We start from the raw sequence: 17,433 nt of genomic DNA, 5'->3' as shown, positions 1-17,433 counted from the left end.
ATCGGGGGGCTGGGTGGCTCAGTCAGTTAAGCGTCCCAGGGTCCTGGGATTGAGTCCCGCATTACGCTCCCTGCTCGGCAGGAAGCCTGCTTCTCCCTCTGCCTCTGCCTCTCTCTCTCTCTGTCTCTCATGAATAAATAAATAAAATCTTTTAAAAAAATACATAAATAAAATCTTTTTAAAAATTGATAAAAGAAAAAAATATTGACAAAAGATCTGAATTAACATTTCTCCAAAGAAGATATACAAATGGCCAATAAGCACACAAAAAGGTGTACATCATTAGTCATTAGAAAATGTAAATCAAAACCACTATGAGATACTACTTCTCACTCAGTAGGAAGGTTATAATCAAAATGACAAACAGTAACAAGTACTGCAAAGGATGTGGAGAAATTGGAATTCTCATCCCTTGCTTATGGAAATGTAAAATGGTGTGGCTGCTGTGGAAAACAGCTGGCATTTCTTCAAAAGGCTAAACACTGAGTTACCATATGCCAAGAAATTCCATCTCTATATAGAAACTCAAAATAATTGAAAACATGGGGGCGCCTGGGTGGCTCAGTCGTTAAGCGTCTGCCTTCGGCTCAGGTCATGATCCCAGGGTCCTGGGATCGAGCCCCGCATCGGGCTCCCTGCTCCGCGGGAAGCCTGCTTCTCCCTCTCTCACTGCCCCCTGCTTGTGTTCCCTCTCTTGCTGTGTCTCTCTCTGTCAAATAAATAAATAAAATCATTAAAAAAAAAAAAGAATTGAAAACATGTTCATACAAAAATTTATACATGAATGTTCATGGCACCATTATTCTTATATAATAGCCAAAAAGTGGGAAACACCCATATATCCATCAATTGATAAATGGACAAACAAAATGTAGTCTATCTATGCAATGGAATATTATGAAGCCATAAGAAAGAATGAAGTACTCATTCATGCTATAATATGAAAGAATCTTGAAAACATGCTAAATTGGGGCACCTGGGTGGCTCAGTCGTTAAGCGTCTCCTTTCAGCTCAGGTCATGATCCCAGCGTCCTGAGATCAAGCCCCGCCTGGGGCTCTCTGCTCAGCAAGAAGCCTACTTCTCCCTCTCCCACTCCCCCTGTTTGTGTTCCCTCTCTCACTGTGTCTCTCTCTGTCAAATAAATAAAATCTTAAAAAAAAAAAAAAGAAAACATGCTAAACGAAAGAAGCTAGGTGCAAAGGCCACATATGATATGATTCCATTTATATGAAACATAACAGAATAGGCAAATCCATAGAGACATACAGTGGTTTCCAGGAATTGGGGTGGGGGGAGGGAATGGGCAGTGACTGCTACTGGGTGTGCATTTCTTTTTGGGGAAATGAAAATATTCTGGAGTTGGACCATGGTACTGGCTGCAAAACTCTTACTTGTACAACTTTTTTTTAAGATTTTATTTATTTATTTTAGAGAGAGTGAGCGAGAGAGCGTACAAGCTTGGGGAGAGGAAGAGGGAAAGAGAGAACCAGGCTGCAGGGAGCCAGATGTGGGGCTTGATCCCAGGACCCCGAGATCATGACCTGAGCCAAAGGCAGACGCTTAACCAACTGAGCCACCCAGGCGCCCCTTACTTGTACACTTTTTTTTTTAAAAGATTTTTATTTATTTATTTGACAGAGAGAGGGAGACACAGCGAGAGAGGGAACACAAGCAGGGGGAGTGGGAGAGGGAGAAGCAGGCTTCCTGCGGAGCAGGGAGCCTGATGCAGGGCTCGATCCCAGGACCTTGGGATCATGACCTGAGCCGAAGGCAGACGCTTAACGACTGAGCCACCCAGGCGCCCCCAACTTGTACACTTTTTTTTTAAATTTTTTTAAAAAGATTTTATTCATTTATTTGAGAGAGAGAGAATGAGAGATAGAGAGCATGAGAGGGAAGAGGTTCAGAGGGAGAAGCAGACTCCCTGCTCAGCAGGGAGCTCGATGTGGGACTCCAGGATCATGACCTGAGCCGAAGGCGGCTGCTTAACCAACTGAGCCACCCAGGTGCCCCCAACTTGTACACTTTTAAAAGGGTGAATTTTACAGTATATAAATTGTTCTTAATTATAAAAAAAAAAGAAATTCTGAAGTACGGGGAATTATATCTGTAAATTACTCCTAAATGGCTCGAAGAAAAAAAAATTCTTGCAAAGTTTCTTTATTTTTAAAGACTTTATTTATTTGAGAGAGAGAGCGCGCATGAGCTAGGGGGAGGGGCAGAGGGACAGAAGAGAGAGAATCCCAAGCAGACTGAGCATGGAGCCTGACATGGGGCTCAATCCCATGACATTGAGATTAGACCGGAGCCAAAACCAAGAGTTGGATGCTCAACCAACTGAGCCACCTAGGTGCCCCTTTTCTTGCAAATTTTCTATAAATTTAAATTATTTCAATTGAAAAAAGTGACACTGAATGACAATTATATGGATAACTTTTATTCTGCTCCACCTAAGTGCTTTTTTAAAAACCAAATCATTTATAGGGGCGTGTGGGTGGCACAGTCAGTTGAGTGTCAGACTCTTGGTTTTGGCTCAGGTCTGATCTCAGGGTTGTGGGATGGGGCCCCATGTCGGGGTCCATGCTCAGCTCTGAGTCCGATTGAGTTTCTCTCTTCCTCTTCTTCTGCCCCTTCCCCCAAGCGCTCTCTCTCTCTCTGAACTAAAGAAATCTTTTTTAAAAGAGTACATCATTTGTAAACTTCAAATAATATTTCATGTGGAATTTAGTTCTCAAAAAAATGAGTTCCTAACCTGTAACATCTCATATTCTTGCTCTTTTATAATAAAAAGACAGAATAGGGGATGCCTGGGTGGCTCAGTCAGTTAAGTGTCTGCCTTCAGCTCAGGTCATGATCCCAGGGTCCTGGGATGGAGTCCGACATCAGGCTCCTTGCTTGGCAGGTGTCTGCTTTTCCCTCTGCCTGCTGTGCCTGCCACTCCCCTTGCTATGCTCTCTCTCCCCCTCTCTCTAACAAATAAATAAATAAATAAATAATTTTTTTAAAAAAAGGCAGAATAGTATAAAAGTCAATAACACGTGCTTTGGAGTCGAACAGAATATGCTATTTTCTAGCTTTATGCCTTTGGAGAAATTACTTAACCTCTAGGAGTCTGTTTCTCCATCTGTAAAACAGCAATAATTGATTGTTCTGTTCTGCATAGGCTAAGAAAGGACTTCCATTCTCCTATGCTTGTAATTAAAGTCTACCTCATTTAGTATACAGTCTGATGTTCTAGTTTCTAGGTTAGAAAACTCATTTATTCCTCAATCCCTACTAGTTACATTATTGCTAATCATTATTCTTTTTTTTTAAAAGAGTTTATTGATTTATTTGAGAGAGAGAATGAGAGAGAGAGCATGAGAGGGGGGAGGGTCAGAGGGAGAAGCAGGCTCCCTGCTTGGGACTCGATCCCAGGACTCCAGGATCATGACCTAAGCCGAAGGCAGTCGCTTAACCAACTGAGCCACCCAGGCGCCCCCTGCTTATCATTATTCTTCATGGTGGGTTTAGAGTAGAAATAAATTCTATTACTTACCAATAAAAGATCTGGTAGGGAAAGATATTATCCAAACTATCTGGAAGTTTAGAGACATCTCCATTGTTCATTGCCACAATTACAAGCTATGTCCCTACGTACAGTAAGCAAACTAAGTCACTAAAGTGTCACTAAGTGTAGCCAATTCTAACCTAGTTTCATTATTTACAGACTTTACAGAGGCTGTCAGAAAATGAATAACAAATAAATGTTTCCTTCACTTTAATAAGACAAAAGCTATACTTGAGACCATTTATCTCTAAGGTGTGGAAGACAAAAGTACCAAGTTAGATGGAAACACTGTACTTACCAGCTGTTTGTTATGCTGTGGCAGAGGGCATGGCTGGGCACCAGCTGGCACTCTGTATACTGGGGTTACTGACATGCTGGCAGGGTGGGCACACATGAAGCGTACCTGCACAGCCTCAACAGCTGGACTGGGGTTCAGGACACCTGGATGATTTCCAATTCGGAATGTCAGAGCCTTTAAGGAAACAGCGGAGCAAGAGGCAACTGTGGGTAGACACGTGATGTCAGTTGTTCCAATCTACACATGTCAGAATTATTCAAACTCCAGTACAGGATCCCTTTGGACACTATAATCATCATAGTTCTTAATCATGTGGCTAAGAGAAACAAGGGTATCATGGAAATTTATAAACAAAGGGAACATTAAAAAATCTAATTCTGATCAATTACTTCAGTCTTTTTCTCCACCAAATCTTTTATTTACCAGTTGGTAAAAAGTGGAAAAACTATTTTGTGTTTCAACCTTTTTCTGGTGGTAGCACCAAATGAGTAACAGAATGTGAAGACAAAAGACAAGAGGGCTCCAACAGGGGTGAGGACTATGACACTGCTGACAGCCAGCCACATACACAACAAAGTTCACAAAGAGGTTAGAAAGAAGCTCAGTTCTTATTAAATTAAAATCATACGTCGATTCCTTGTGGGCTGGTTACAGAGTCATACACTGAATTCTCAACCCTAGTCAAATTGCAAACCTTTGTTACTGGTTTGACAGAAGCAGGGCACAGCTGTGGGTGGATCCTCTAAAATAATAAAACTAATTCAACTGGATAAAGGGCAACACGCTTACCATCTTATCTGCACAGATCTAACTTGTTCTTCAAAATTGCTCACCACTCACAATTGCTAACCAATCAAAATTGCTAATAGATGACGCTTCAACTTTCCCTTCCTTGCATTTTTTTGGAGGTGGGAAACCATATATCCTCCAGTCTAGACAACAAGCCAATGAATTATAGTGATAAAGCGATTGAAATAAGTTCATTACTACAAAACGATCTTGAACCATTTAGTAGACTGCAAGAATTCTCAAACGTGTGAAATCTTTGAGTACATTTAAAGAGTAGTAAAGTTAAAAAAACCATTAATAATTAGAATTTTCCTTTGTTAACTAACTAGAATTTAAGTAAAAATCTGGAAGAGAAAAAGAATTTCCCTATCTAGTCTATAAATGAAATCCATTAGAATCTGAAAAGGAATGGCTGGAAGTACAAAAGATTTGGGGTATTACTACTAAAAGAAATGTTAGAAAAAGATCATTTTCCTACTTACTTGTTCCCCTAAATCCAGGCACAAGACCCGGTAGATGTACTGGTTCTGTTTTCTCTTAGCTGGCAGCCGGACTTGTGTTAATTCAATTTTCTCTGTCTTCTCCATGCTCAACTCCAGAAAGAATCGGGAGGGCTCCAAGATCCATGGACGGGGGCCCCCTTCAAACACCATTTCCTTCACAGACTGCCACGTCACCAATGCCACCTCCACAGGGTTTACAGCCTGATGACATTCAAAGAAATGAATCCTTGATTGGTCAGGGAACTCAACAGTTTTCTAAAGTGAAAACTGGTTGATTGCTGAAAATGACATTAGACTTAATTCCCAAATCAGGAGACATGTATACAATGCCTCTCACTTGGATGCTTCTCAACCTCTATATTCATTTAGATCCTATCTATCGTTCAGGCCTAACTTGTGTGTCACCTTACCCATTAATATCTAATCATTCCAGACCACAACCACTTCCACATCCTCTAAGTTCTTACAATACCCATCTCTACTATTCATTTGTACACTAGTATATCTCCTAGTGCTGTTTGAATGTGTCAAATGTTTCACATATAAGAGCATAATAATTCTTCTTATGCTTTCTAGTTATGTAAAATTATTCAGAGAAGAGAATATCTTCTACCTAAATTTTAAAAGAGAATGTCTCTTCCTTAGTGGATTTAGTACAATGTTGGGCACATAAAAGGTATTGAACAAGTAGCTGTATAAGCATTTTAATTTTTTTAAAGATTTTATTTTATTTATTTGACAGAGAGAGAGAGACAGAGAGGGAACACAGGCAGGGGAGTGGGAGAAGAAGCAGGCTTCCCGTGGAGCAGGGAGCCCGACATGGGGCTCGATCCTAGGACCCTGGGATCAAGTCCCGTGTCAGGCTCCTTGCTCAGTGGGGAGCCTGCTTCTCCTTCTGCCTGCCGCTCCCCCCGCTTGTGCTCTGACAAATAAAATCTTAAAAAAAAAAAAGTGTAGCTACCATCTGTCCCCATACCACACTATTACAGTACCACTATGTTCCCTACAGAGTGACTTTTATTCCCATGACTTATTCATTCCATAACTAGAAGCCTGTATCTCCCACTCCTCTTCACCCATTTTGCCTATCCACCCCCACTAATCTGGCAACCATCAGTTTGTTCTCTTATTGACAGGACTGATTGTGCTTTTTGTTTATTTATTCATTTGTTTTGTGAAATTGTATGGAATCATTGGTCTTCCTCAGCTGGACTTATTTCACTTATCATAATACCCTTTAGGTCCATCCATGTTGGCACAATGCCATGATCTCATTTTTTTTATGGCTAATATTCCTGTGTGTCTGTGTGTACATACACATCACATCTTCCTTACCCATTCATCTTTTGATGGACACTTGGGTTGCTTCCACATCTTGGTTACTGTAAATAATGCTTCAATAAGGGCGCCTAGGTGGCTCAGCTGGTTGGGTGTCTGCCTTCGGCTCAGGTCATGATCCTGGAGTCCCAGGATTGAGTCCCGCATCAGGCTCCCTGCTCAGCGGGGAGTCTGCTTCTCCCTCTGACCTCCCCTCTCTTATGCTCTCTCTCTCTCAAATAAATAAAATCTTTAAAAAAATAGTAATAATGCTTCAATAAACATAGGGATGCAGACATCTTCTCAGATTAGTGTTTTCATTTTCTTTGGTTAAATACCCAGTAGTGGAATTACTGGATCATAAGATAGTTCTACGAGGAACCTTAATAATGTCTTCCAGAGTGGTTGCGCCAATTTACATTCCCACCAACAGTGCACAATAGTTCCTTTTTCTCCACATCCTCACTAACACTTGCTGTTTCTTCTCTTTTTTTAGTCATTCTGACAGGTATGAGGTGATCTCTCACTGTGGTTTTGATCTGAATTTCCCTGATGATGAGTGATGTTGAACATCTTTTTCATGTGGTCTGTTGGCCATTTGTATGTCTTCTTTGGAAAAATGTCTCTTCAGGTTCTCTGCCCATTTTTTAATCGAACTTTGTTTTTTTAGTGTTGAGGTATATAAGTTCTTTATATTTTTTGGATATTAACCCCTCATCAGATATATCATTTGCAAATATCCTCTCCCATTCCACAGATTACCTTTTGTTTTGTTGGTGGTTTCCTTCACTGTGCAAAAGCTTCTTATTTTGATGTAGTCCCAATAGTTTATTTTTGCTTTTGTTTCCCTTGCCTCAGGAGACATCCAGAAAAATGTTCAATGTCATTGGCTGATGTCAGAGAAATTACTGCCTATGCTCTCTTCTAGGATTTTTATGGTTTAAGGTCTCACATTTAGGTCTTTAATCCACTTTGTGTTTATTTCTGTGTATGGAGTTAGACAATGGTCCAGTTTCATTCTTTTGTATGCAACTGTCCAGTTTTCCCAGCACCATCTATTAAAGAGACTGTCCTTTCCCCATTGTATATTCTTGCCTCCTTTGTTGAAGATTAATTGGCCATATAATCATGGGTTACTTTTGGGATCTCTAGTCTGTTCCATTGATCTATGTGTCTATTTTTATGTCCATACTGTACTGTTTGGATTACTACAGCTTTGTAGCATATCTTGAAATCTGGGATTGTGATACTTCCAAACTTCGGTTCTTCTTTTTCAGAATTGCTTTGGCTATTTGGGGTCTTTTGTGGTCCCATACAAATTTTAGTATTATTTGTTCTGGTTTTGTGAAAAATGCTGTTGGCATTTTGATAGGGATTGCACTGAATCTATAGATTGTCTTAGCTAATATGGACATTTTAACAATATTAATTCTTCTAATCCATGAGCATGGAATATCTTTCCATTTGTTTGTGTCATCTTCAATTTCTTTCATCAATGTTTTATAGCTTTCAGAGTACAGGTATTTCACCTCCTTGGTTAAATTTATTCCTAGATATTTTATTCTTTCTGGTGCAATTGTAAATGGTGTTATTTTCTTAATTTCTCTTTCTCCTACTGCACTATTAGTGTATAGAAACACCACCGACTTCTGGGTATTAATTTTGTATCCTGCAACTTTACTAATTCATTTATTACTTCTAGTATTTTTTGGTGGTGTCTTTAGGATTTCCTATGTGTCGTATCAGGTCATCTTCAAAAAGTGATAGTTTAACTTTTTTACCAATATGGAAGCTTCTTGTTTCTTTTTCTTGTCTGATTGCTATGGCTAGGACTTCTAATACTATGTTGAATAAAAGTGGTAAGAGTGGGAATCCTTGTCTTTCTCTGGTCTTAGAGGAAAAGCTCTGTTTTTCACCGATGAGTATGATGTTAGCGGTAGCTTTTTCATATATGGTCTTTATTATGTTGAGGTATGTTACCTCTATACCCATTTTGTTGAGTTTTTATCATTAATGGATATTGAATTTTGTCAAATGCTTTTTCTGCATCTGTTCAAATAACCATGATTTTTATCATTCATTTTGTTGATGTGGTATATCACACTGATTGATTTGTGAATACTGAACCATCCTTGCTTTCCTGGAATAAATCCCACTTGATTTCAGCGGTGAATGATCCTTTTAATGTATTGCTGTATGTGGTTTGCTAATATTTTGTTGGGGACTTTTGCAGCTATGTTCATCAGTGATATTGGCCTGTAGTTTTTTTTTTTTTTTTAAAGATTATTTATTTGTCAGAGAGAGAGAGCAAGAGAGCACAAGCAGGGGGAGCGGCAGGCAGAGGGAGAAGCAGGCTCCTTTGCCTAGCAAGGAGCCCAATGCAGGACTTGATCCCAGGACCCCAGGATCATGACCCCAGGATCATGACCCCATGATCAAGTCAAAGGCAGATGCTTAACTGACTGAGCCACCCAGGTGTCCTGTAGTTTTCTTGTCTTTTATTTATTATTATTATTATTTTTTAAAGATTTTATTTATTTATTTGACAGAGAGAGATAGCAAGAGCAGGAACACAGCAGTGGGAGTGGAAGAGGGAGAAGCAGGCTCCCTGCCAAGCAGGGAACCCAATGCGGGGCTCGATCTCAGGACCCTGGGATCATGACCTGAGCCAAAGGCAGACACTTAACAACTGAGCCACCCAGGCACCCCTAGTAGTTTTCTTTCTTTATGGTGTCTTTGTCTAGTTTTGGTATCAGGGTAATCCTGGCCTTGGAGGATATATTTGGAAGCTTTCCTTCCTTTTCTATTTTTTGGGATAGTTTGAGAATAGCTATTAACGCTTCTTTACATGTTTGGTAGAATTCACCTGTGAATCCATCTGGCCCTGCACTTTTGTTTGTTGGCAGTTTTTTGATTACCAATTCAATTTCATTACTAACAATCAGTCTGTTCAGATTTTCTATTTCTTTCTAATTCAGTTCTGGAAGATTGTATGTTTCCTTCTTTTTTTAAAGATTTATTTATTTTTAGAGAGAAAGAAGGGGGTAGGGGGAGAGGGAGAGAGAAAATCTCAAGCAGACTCCCCACTGAGCTCAGAGCCTGACGTGCAGCTTAATCTCACAACCCTAAGATCATGACCTGAGCTGAAATCCAGAGTCGGATGCTTAACTGACTGAGCCACCCAGGTGCCCCAGGGAGATTGTATGTTTCTAAGAATTTACCCATTAAATGGATATTTTATTAAGTTAGCAAAGAACTTTTGTCCTGAAAATATAAAATAATACATCTATATACTTCATCCTATTTCTCAAAGAACTCTCACCTAAGAGGTATAGTCAAGACTGGTATTATTCACTCCAGTATACAGAGCAGTTGGATCCTATTACAGATGAGCAAACTTGTTTTAGGAGAATAAAGCATTATCAAACGGTAGGTTATTTTCATGTGGCACACAGTGTCTATCTACAACAGTGACTAAGTTGCAACTTGAAGTAGAGTTGAGCAATCATTAAAAATATAAGCAAACCATGCCTTAGTATTTCTTCCCTGAACTAGTCAATCATATTTATTATTGAATACTATTAAAATTAAACATTCCTATGTCTAGTGGCAGTATTCTCTTAAATAATGTCTATATAATTCAATTCAACAAGTATTCACTGATGGCCCATTGGGGATATAGTAATAAAAAGACAAATAAGGTCTTGCCTCACAGTGGAGCTCACGGTTTGGGAAAGACAGATTTGAAGTAGGTAAAGAGTATAATGGGCATCACAAAAAGGCACAGTACAGTGTGCCATACAATCCTCTAATAGAAGAAATAGAATTAGAGGTTTCACAGAAGGCCTCCCTCAGAAAGCAAGACAGAGATTATTCCTTTTTCCTAGACACATAGTCCAAAATTAATCAGATCAACTGAATTGGACTGATATGTAAAAGGACAAATTGAGAACTATACCACATACTGAAACATAATATTGATAACAAAGGTAGAAAACACATATTCTTTTAAGCAAGTAAAAGGAAAAATATATGACCAAAGCACTACATAGAAAAGGAAAATCATCATCTTACTTCCTTTCCTTTAAGGGCGGTTTTCATCCAGGGGAGATCTGATCTGTGGACACTCAATAAATACAAAATAAGGCTGGGAATAATCATAAAATAAAAAACCTAATGTGACAATGAGCCACAGCCAAGTACTTTCACTTAATTAGGCAACTAAGATGATTCATCCCCTGAGAACAAATGAAATATGCTTGAACCGTATGTTTAATACTTATGCTACATAATGTGTAATAAGGCCAACTTAAAATGCAAATTTTTTAAAATTAATAACTTACCTTGCTTCTTTCATTAGTGTTAATTTTTCCCCCTATGGATGCCCCCTTATTCCAAGAGACACTGACTCAGGATTTGTCAGTATCTATTAGCAAGAACCTGTAGACATCAATTTTAGCTCCTGAAGGATTCAAATATGAATGCATACCAGGCTCAACTTTTGTTTTGAACTGCCACTTGTCATAATGTCCCAATTATAATGGACCAATCCTTAGGGCCTTAAATAATGATTGTTATGCTGAAAATCCTTAAGTATAAAGGTTAAAGATGACTAATTCCCCCTCTATGATAAAGTTTTCTTTCAGAGTTCTTCAAAAGAGGCCACACTAATATTCAATATCTTATTCAGGGTCGTGTTTACAGGGATATATACACATGTAAGAAATCAAATAGTACCTTAAGATTAGTGTACTTTATGTACCTTATTATACATATTTTATACCTCAATAAAAAAGAAGAAATAAAGGGGAATATCTAAAACTTACTGATACAACTTAAAAGATATTCTGTGGCAGAAACATGAGGGGGTAAATTCCCTGATACTCAGGTTTGACGACAGAGCTGGTAAATAAAGAAAACACAAATATAACTGATCTTTAATAGAAATCACAGACAGCTGGGAAGCCTCTAAGTGGATACAGTGGGTTCCATGGAAAGATATGCCAGTTCCTTACCATGAAATGTCTCACCTTTAGAGGTTCATAAGCAGCAAATGTGGCACTGCTCTCCAAGTACTCTTCAGACTCAGTCACACTCACTGTTACCAGGGTATGGCCTAGAGATTTGGCTGCTATATGTGTACTAGAACAGTGTGTTGGCCCAGGTCTTTGAATACCTGCAAATCAAAAACATGACTTCATTAGGGTAATAAGCAGTCAGTTCTCAAGGGGATCAGTCTACAGAAATATAAGAATTTTAATACATTAAAAAACATCTTGATCTTGCACACTAACTACTAGGCCCCAGTTTATATCAAATTGATATAAAAATCTCTTCCTTCTATTAACAGATATATACCATGTAAGGCACAATTTTATGTTCAGTGAGGATACAAATATGAGCCAAGATCCTAACTTCAGGGCATATATAGTTTAGAAGGGGAGAGTGAACATTTACATAAATTAAAGGATTTGTAGAAAATGATAAGCAGTATAGAGGTCTAGAAAACAGAAAGATTACTTCTAGTTGGAGAGATCAAGGAAAATTTAGATATGTAGAAGATAGTATCTCAAACTGATGAATGAGCAAAGACAGAAATATAAATGAGATGCACATGAGTATATGAAGGAGCTATACAGGAAATTTTAACTGTCTGTTTAGCTGGAGCCATAATTAAAGGAAGCCAAAGTAAGAAGTAGTATTTCTTTATGAAAAGTAGATTGGGTTATCTTGTAGAGACCTTGAACATTAAACTAAAAGGATTTCAGCTCTATTCCACTGGTAAGGAGAAACCTCTCACATTTTTTGAGCAAGAAAAGCAGTATTGATCGTGAGCTTCAGGGACGCCTGGGTGGCTCAGGCGGTTAAGCATCTGCCTCTGGCTCAGGTCATGATCCCAGGGTCCTGGGATCAAGTCCTGCATCGAGCTCCTTGCTCAGTGGGGAATTTGCTTCTCCCTCTACCTGCCACTCCCCCTGCTTGTGCTTGCTCTCTCACTCTGACAAATAAATCAAAAAAAATCTTAAAAAAAAAAAAGTGAGCTTCATGAAGGTCCATCTCATAGCCACGGATTATCAAAGGTGAGCAACAGTTAGGAGGATATTGTTATATTCTAGGTGAGAGATAGTGAGGGCCTAAAAGTTAGGAGACACACCTTGAGAACTGAGAAGAGGAAAGAGATATTATATAGTATACTTAGTAAGGGCAAGGCAGAAGTCCATGTTATAGATGTATTGCGAGAATTAAAAGAGTTAATATATGGAAAGTATTCAGAATAGAGCCTAGCAAATAGTAAGTGCTGAGTGAATGTTATATGCTACTACTACTATTATTACTGATTAAAAAACAATGGTAATCAGGATCACACACGATATTCAATAACAGGAAATGATGTTAGTCTTTACGGATAGCTTGTTCACATTCTCCTTTTATTAGAAAAAAATACTCTTTTTTTGAATAAATTTAATAATGGTACTATAGCCAACCTAGAAAGAGGTATGATATATTTAAAGAAAGAGGAAAAGAGCTCAATACCTTCATCTGAGCTGAAGGAATGGCCACAACGCTTCTTTGAATATGTTATTCAATTGTTGGGCTTTTGTTTCTAAATTACATTATAATGAGGTGGTTGACAGAACAAATAAAAACATTGTAAAGAAAGGTAATATGTGAATTCAGACTATAATTTGTAGTTCCTGAATTGATGATTGGTCCTCTCATTCAATGACAAAGAAAGGAGAAAATAAAAGGCCTACCCTTACCTTCCTTGAGAAGAGTGAAGACTCCTTGCTTATCCATGTTCAGATCCAACAATAAATGAGAGCAGTCTGTGAACACGATGACTTCTTTGTTCTCCTTATTTACATGATACATTGCAATGGGGATTTCTATAATCTGGCCAATCTCCACATCAGCATGAAATGGTAACAGCTCCATTTTGTTCAGTTTCAGGACATATATCTGGAGAGAAAAAAATTTAATCTTTCAAGAAAGTTATGTTAGGGGCGCCTGGTAGCTCAGTCGGTTGGGCGGCTGCCTTTGGCTCAGGTGACAAAGGCAGATGCCCAACAGACTGAGTCACCCAGGTGCCCCACATTCCTTAAATATTTAAAGACATACGTACATAAACATATATGTATGTTTTAAATACAAAAATATGTATCATATATCATGTGTGTGTTGGGGGTTGGGTGCTGAGCATGTCACTCATTTCATTCCTTCATCAACTGATTCCTCTAAAGCATCTTTCACCAAACAGCAGGCGTGTGGCAAATGATGGCTAGTGCCCAATTTTCTTAGTTTTTTAGGTGAAGAAGGGTTTTTACATTCTTAAAAGGTTTTAAAATAAACAACAACAAAGAAGAATAGAAGAGTATATATGTGGTCTACAAACACTAACATATTTACTATCTGGCCCTTTACAAGTTTGCTGACTTCAGACACAGAGCACCTCCTTTTTCTTGATATCTTTAAAAAAAAAAATCTTTTGTCTTTGCTATAGATTGAATGTTTGTGTCCCCCCTCAAATTCCTATATTGAAATCCTAATCCCCCAACATGATGGTTTTAGGAGGTGAGGCCTTTGAGAGGTGATTAGGTCATAAATGAAATTAGTGCCTTCATTCAAGAGACCCCAAAGAGCTCCCTAGCCCTTCGCCATGTGAGGGTACAGCAAAAAGACAGCCTTCCATGAATCAGGAATTTTCACTCACCAGACACCAAATCTGCTGATGCCGTGATTTTGGATTTGCCAGCCTCCAAAACTGTGATAAATACACTTCTGTTTTATATTCTACCTGGTCTGTGGTATTTTGTTATGGCAGCCCAAAGGGACAGTTTTTTTCTGTCACTTTCTATGCTTCTTCTGCTAGTTCATCTTGTTCTGCCTATGTCCCTTATAACGACACATAGTACTCAGAGTCTGTCTTCTCTTCTGACTACATGCTCTTCCTGGGAAATCTTATCCAGTTCCAAAACTTCAATGACAAACCATATACTGATAATTCCAAATTTTTATTTCTAGTCCTAATCTTTCAGTTGTACTTCAGAGCCCTATTTCCAATTACCACCATTCACCCAGATGCTCCATAGGTGAATCACACTGAATGTATCCAAAACTGAATTCATCATCTTCCGCTTTTTCCTTTTCCTGTGTTTTCTATCCACCTAGCTGCCAAAGTTAGAAATGCCTGTGTCTAAATCCTTCACTTTTGGGGCACCTGGGTGGTGCAGTCATTAAGCGTCTGCCTTCAGCTCAGGTCATGATCCCAGAGTCCCGCATCAGCCTCCCTGCTCTGCAGGAAGCCTGTTCTCCCTCTCCCACTCCCTCTGCTCGTGTTCCCTCTCTTGCTGTGTCTCTCTCTGTCAAAAAAATAAATAAAATCTTTAATAAATAAATAAATGCTTCACTTTTCCCCAACCCACTGGGCATCAAATCTGACTATGTCTACCTCCAAAATAACCCTCCATTTTCCCCTTCTCTCTATTCTCAATACATTACTAGTTCAGGCTTCACTGGACACTCTTTGCCTTCCTTTCTCTAGTCAATTGATTCTAGTCTACTAGTATACAGCACCAGCAATTATCTTCTGTTCCTTTTTTAAAAAATACAGTTGTTGTCTGACAGAAAAAAGATACTTTCTAAACACAAGATTCACCATATTATTAACCTTAAAAAAACCTCTATTGGTCTACAGTAGGGGATCAGCAAATGTTTTCTGGAAAAGGCCAGATAGCAAATATTTTAGGCTTTGGGGACCACAGGGTTTCTGCGGCAACCCCCAACTGTGTAGTTGTGGCTTGAAAGTGGCTAGAGACCATATATAAATGAATGAGGTTGGTTGTGTTCTGATAAAACTTTATCAAAAAAACAGCAGGTTGACTTTGACTCTTAGGTCTTAGTTTGGCTCTATCTTTTAAAGTCTTGTTCAAGTTCTCATCTCTTCGTAATAGTCTCTGATTAGTCACATCTACAAGGATTTTTATTTTATTTTTAAGATTTTATTTATCCATTTGACAGAGAGATATAGAGAGAGCACAAGTAGGCACAGGGGCAGGCAGAAGGAGAGGGAGAGGGAGAAGCAGGCTCCCCGCTGAGCAGGCAGCCCGACGCGGGACTCGATCCCAGGACCCTGGGACCATGACCCGAGCCGAAGGCAGCCGCTCAACCAATTCAGCCACCCAGGTGCCCCCAAGGATTTTTATTTTATAAATAATACTTTTACTATACAATTTAAGTAGCTCTCAATCATATACTGCTTTAAAATAACTCACATCATTTCCTTAAAAGTGTTATTTAACTTCATGTGACTAGATCTTCCTATCAGAATTTAGATTCTTTAAAGTAAGATAATATGTTATGTTTCTTCGAATGTCCTATGATACCTGGTATGGTATCATGGTGGTAAATGTCTTAAGGGTACTCAGTAAATGTTAACTGAATGATAACAAAACACTGAGTTCTTCAGGGAACAACAACATACATGAACATATATCAGAAGTGGGGGAAAAACAGTAATGTGGTCTTATAATATAGTGAAAAGGAGTTTTCAATCTTTAGAAACAGACTGACAAATATGAGATCAGAAATAAAGTTACTATGAAGGTCATATATATGATAATATGACAAAACACAGTAACAAAAATAAATAATATTAAATATTGAATATATTCCAAGCGTTGAGGTAAACATTATCTCATTTAATTCTGACAATAACACTTTGAGGTAGATATTATCATTATCCCCATTTTAGAGACAAGGAAACAAAAACACCCATTCAGTAACTCGCTATTAAGTGAAGCAGGATTCAACACAGGTCCAGGAATATTTAAGGAAGATGAACTTCCAGACTGAATTTGAGCATAATTTTCAAATACCCAATTTGGACTAGAAAGATTTTTAAACATGTTCTGTACTTAAATTTAGACAGCAATGTCTCAGGGGTTATAATAAGGTTCTTTGGAGAGCTGTTTACCTTAATTTCTCCATATCGAAAGGGATTTTGTACATCTCGGGCCAAAACAGTACTGTTCCCCCTGACCTGACCTGCAGTCACAACTCCTTTAGTGGTCACCATGGCCACTGTTTCATTAGAAGAGGTCCAAGTGAAGTTGCCACTGCCACCCTCTACCTGTGAAAAAATACAACTTTATATTTAACTGCCAAAGGAGGAAAATGGAATGTAAGTAAAGATGTAAAATCTGGTGAAATAAGAAATAAGAAATAAATAAGGTGCCTGGGTGGCTTAGTCAGTTAAGCATCTGCCTTCGGCTCAGGTCATGATCCCAGAGTTCTGGGATCAAGCCCCATATCAGGCTCCCTGCTCAACGGGGAGTCTGCTTCTCCTTCTCTCAGCTCATGCTCTCTCTGTTTCTCTCAAATAAATAAATAAAATCTTAAAAATAAATAATAATAAGATAATAATAAAACTATATAACAAATTATTTCTGGACATATTAAGAAGCTGTGATGCTGGGGTGTCTGGTCAGCTCAGTCGAAAGAGCATGTGACCCTTCATCTCGGGGTCATGAGTTTGAGCCCCACGTGGGGTGCAGAGATTACTTAAATAAATAAAACTTTAAAAAAAAGAAACTGTGATCCTATAGTAAAGTAGCTAAATGGGCAAGGGAAACTGAAAGGAGGTTATATAATTGGCAGTATCACAAAATGTCAAAAAGAGCACAAGGGAGCTTGACAAAAACTTTACAAAAGTCATAAGTAAAGGATATGAGGAAGAGAGACAGAAAGTACAGCGAGTCTTGTTATGATGATAGTACTCAAGAATATGGCATAGTTATCAACAGAAACTCAATTATACTATTAGGATCAGGGGAAAATAAAAATTAACATTAACCAAGAAGAAGAAGATAGCAGGAGGGGAAGAATGAAGGGGAGTAAGTCGGAGGGGGAGATGAACCATTAGAGATGATGGACTCTGAAAAACAAACTGAGGGTTCTGGAGGGAAGGGGGGGGGGG

The 17,433-nt window shown here is 38.7% G+C and overlaps 1 protein-coding gene across 10 annotated transcripts in view; it reads right to left on the bottom strand.

The window, feature by feature from the left end:
- NUP210L (nucleoporin 210 like) overlaps nucleotides 1-17,433 on the bottom strand; it is an 82,793-nt gene that overhangs the window by 42,409 nt on the left and 22,951 nt on the right. For all 10 annotated transcript variants that reach the window (XR_012376918.1, XR_012376920.1, XR_012376919.1 and 7 more), the window contains 5 exons: nucleotides 16,432-16,587; nucleotides 13,220-13,418; nucleotides 11,489-11,634; nucleotides 5,121-5,342; nucleotides 3,850-4,023 (listed from right to left, as the gene is read on the bottom strand). Coding sequence is in view for 7 of the 10 variants with exons in the window: in XM_073888513.1 (XP_073744614.1) it covers nucleotides 3,850-4,023; nucleotides 5,121-5,342; nucleotides 11,489-11,634; nucleotides 13,220-13,418; nucleotides 16,432-16,587 (897 nt within the window). In the remaining 3 variants the exon portion in view is untranslated. The remainder of the gene's footprint in view (nucleotides 1-3,849; nucleotides 4,024-5,120; nucleotides 5,343-11,488; nucleotides 11,635-13,219; nucleotides 13,419-16,431; nucleotides 16,588-17,433) is intronic.

The sequence above is a fragment of the Callorhinus ursinus genome, unplaced genomic scaffold (assembly GCF_003265705.2).
Source record: "Callorhinus ursinus isolate GAN/ISIS: 27379988/994484 unplaced genomic scaffold, GSC_fseal_2.0 scaffold92, whole genome shotgun sequence".
Lineage (NCBI taxonomy): Eukaryota > Metazoa > Chordata > Mammalia > Carnivora > Otariidae > Callorhinus > Callorhinus ursinus.
This window is presented reverse-complemented; position numbering and strand designations above follow the sequence as displayed.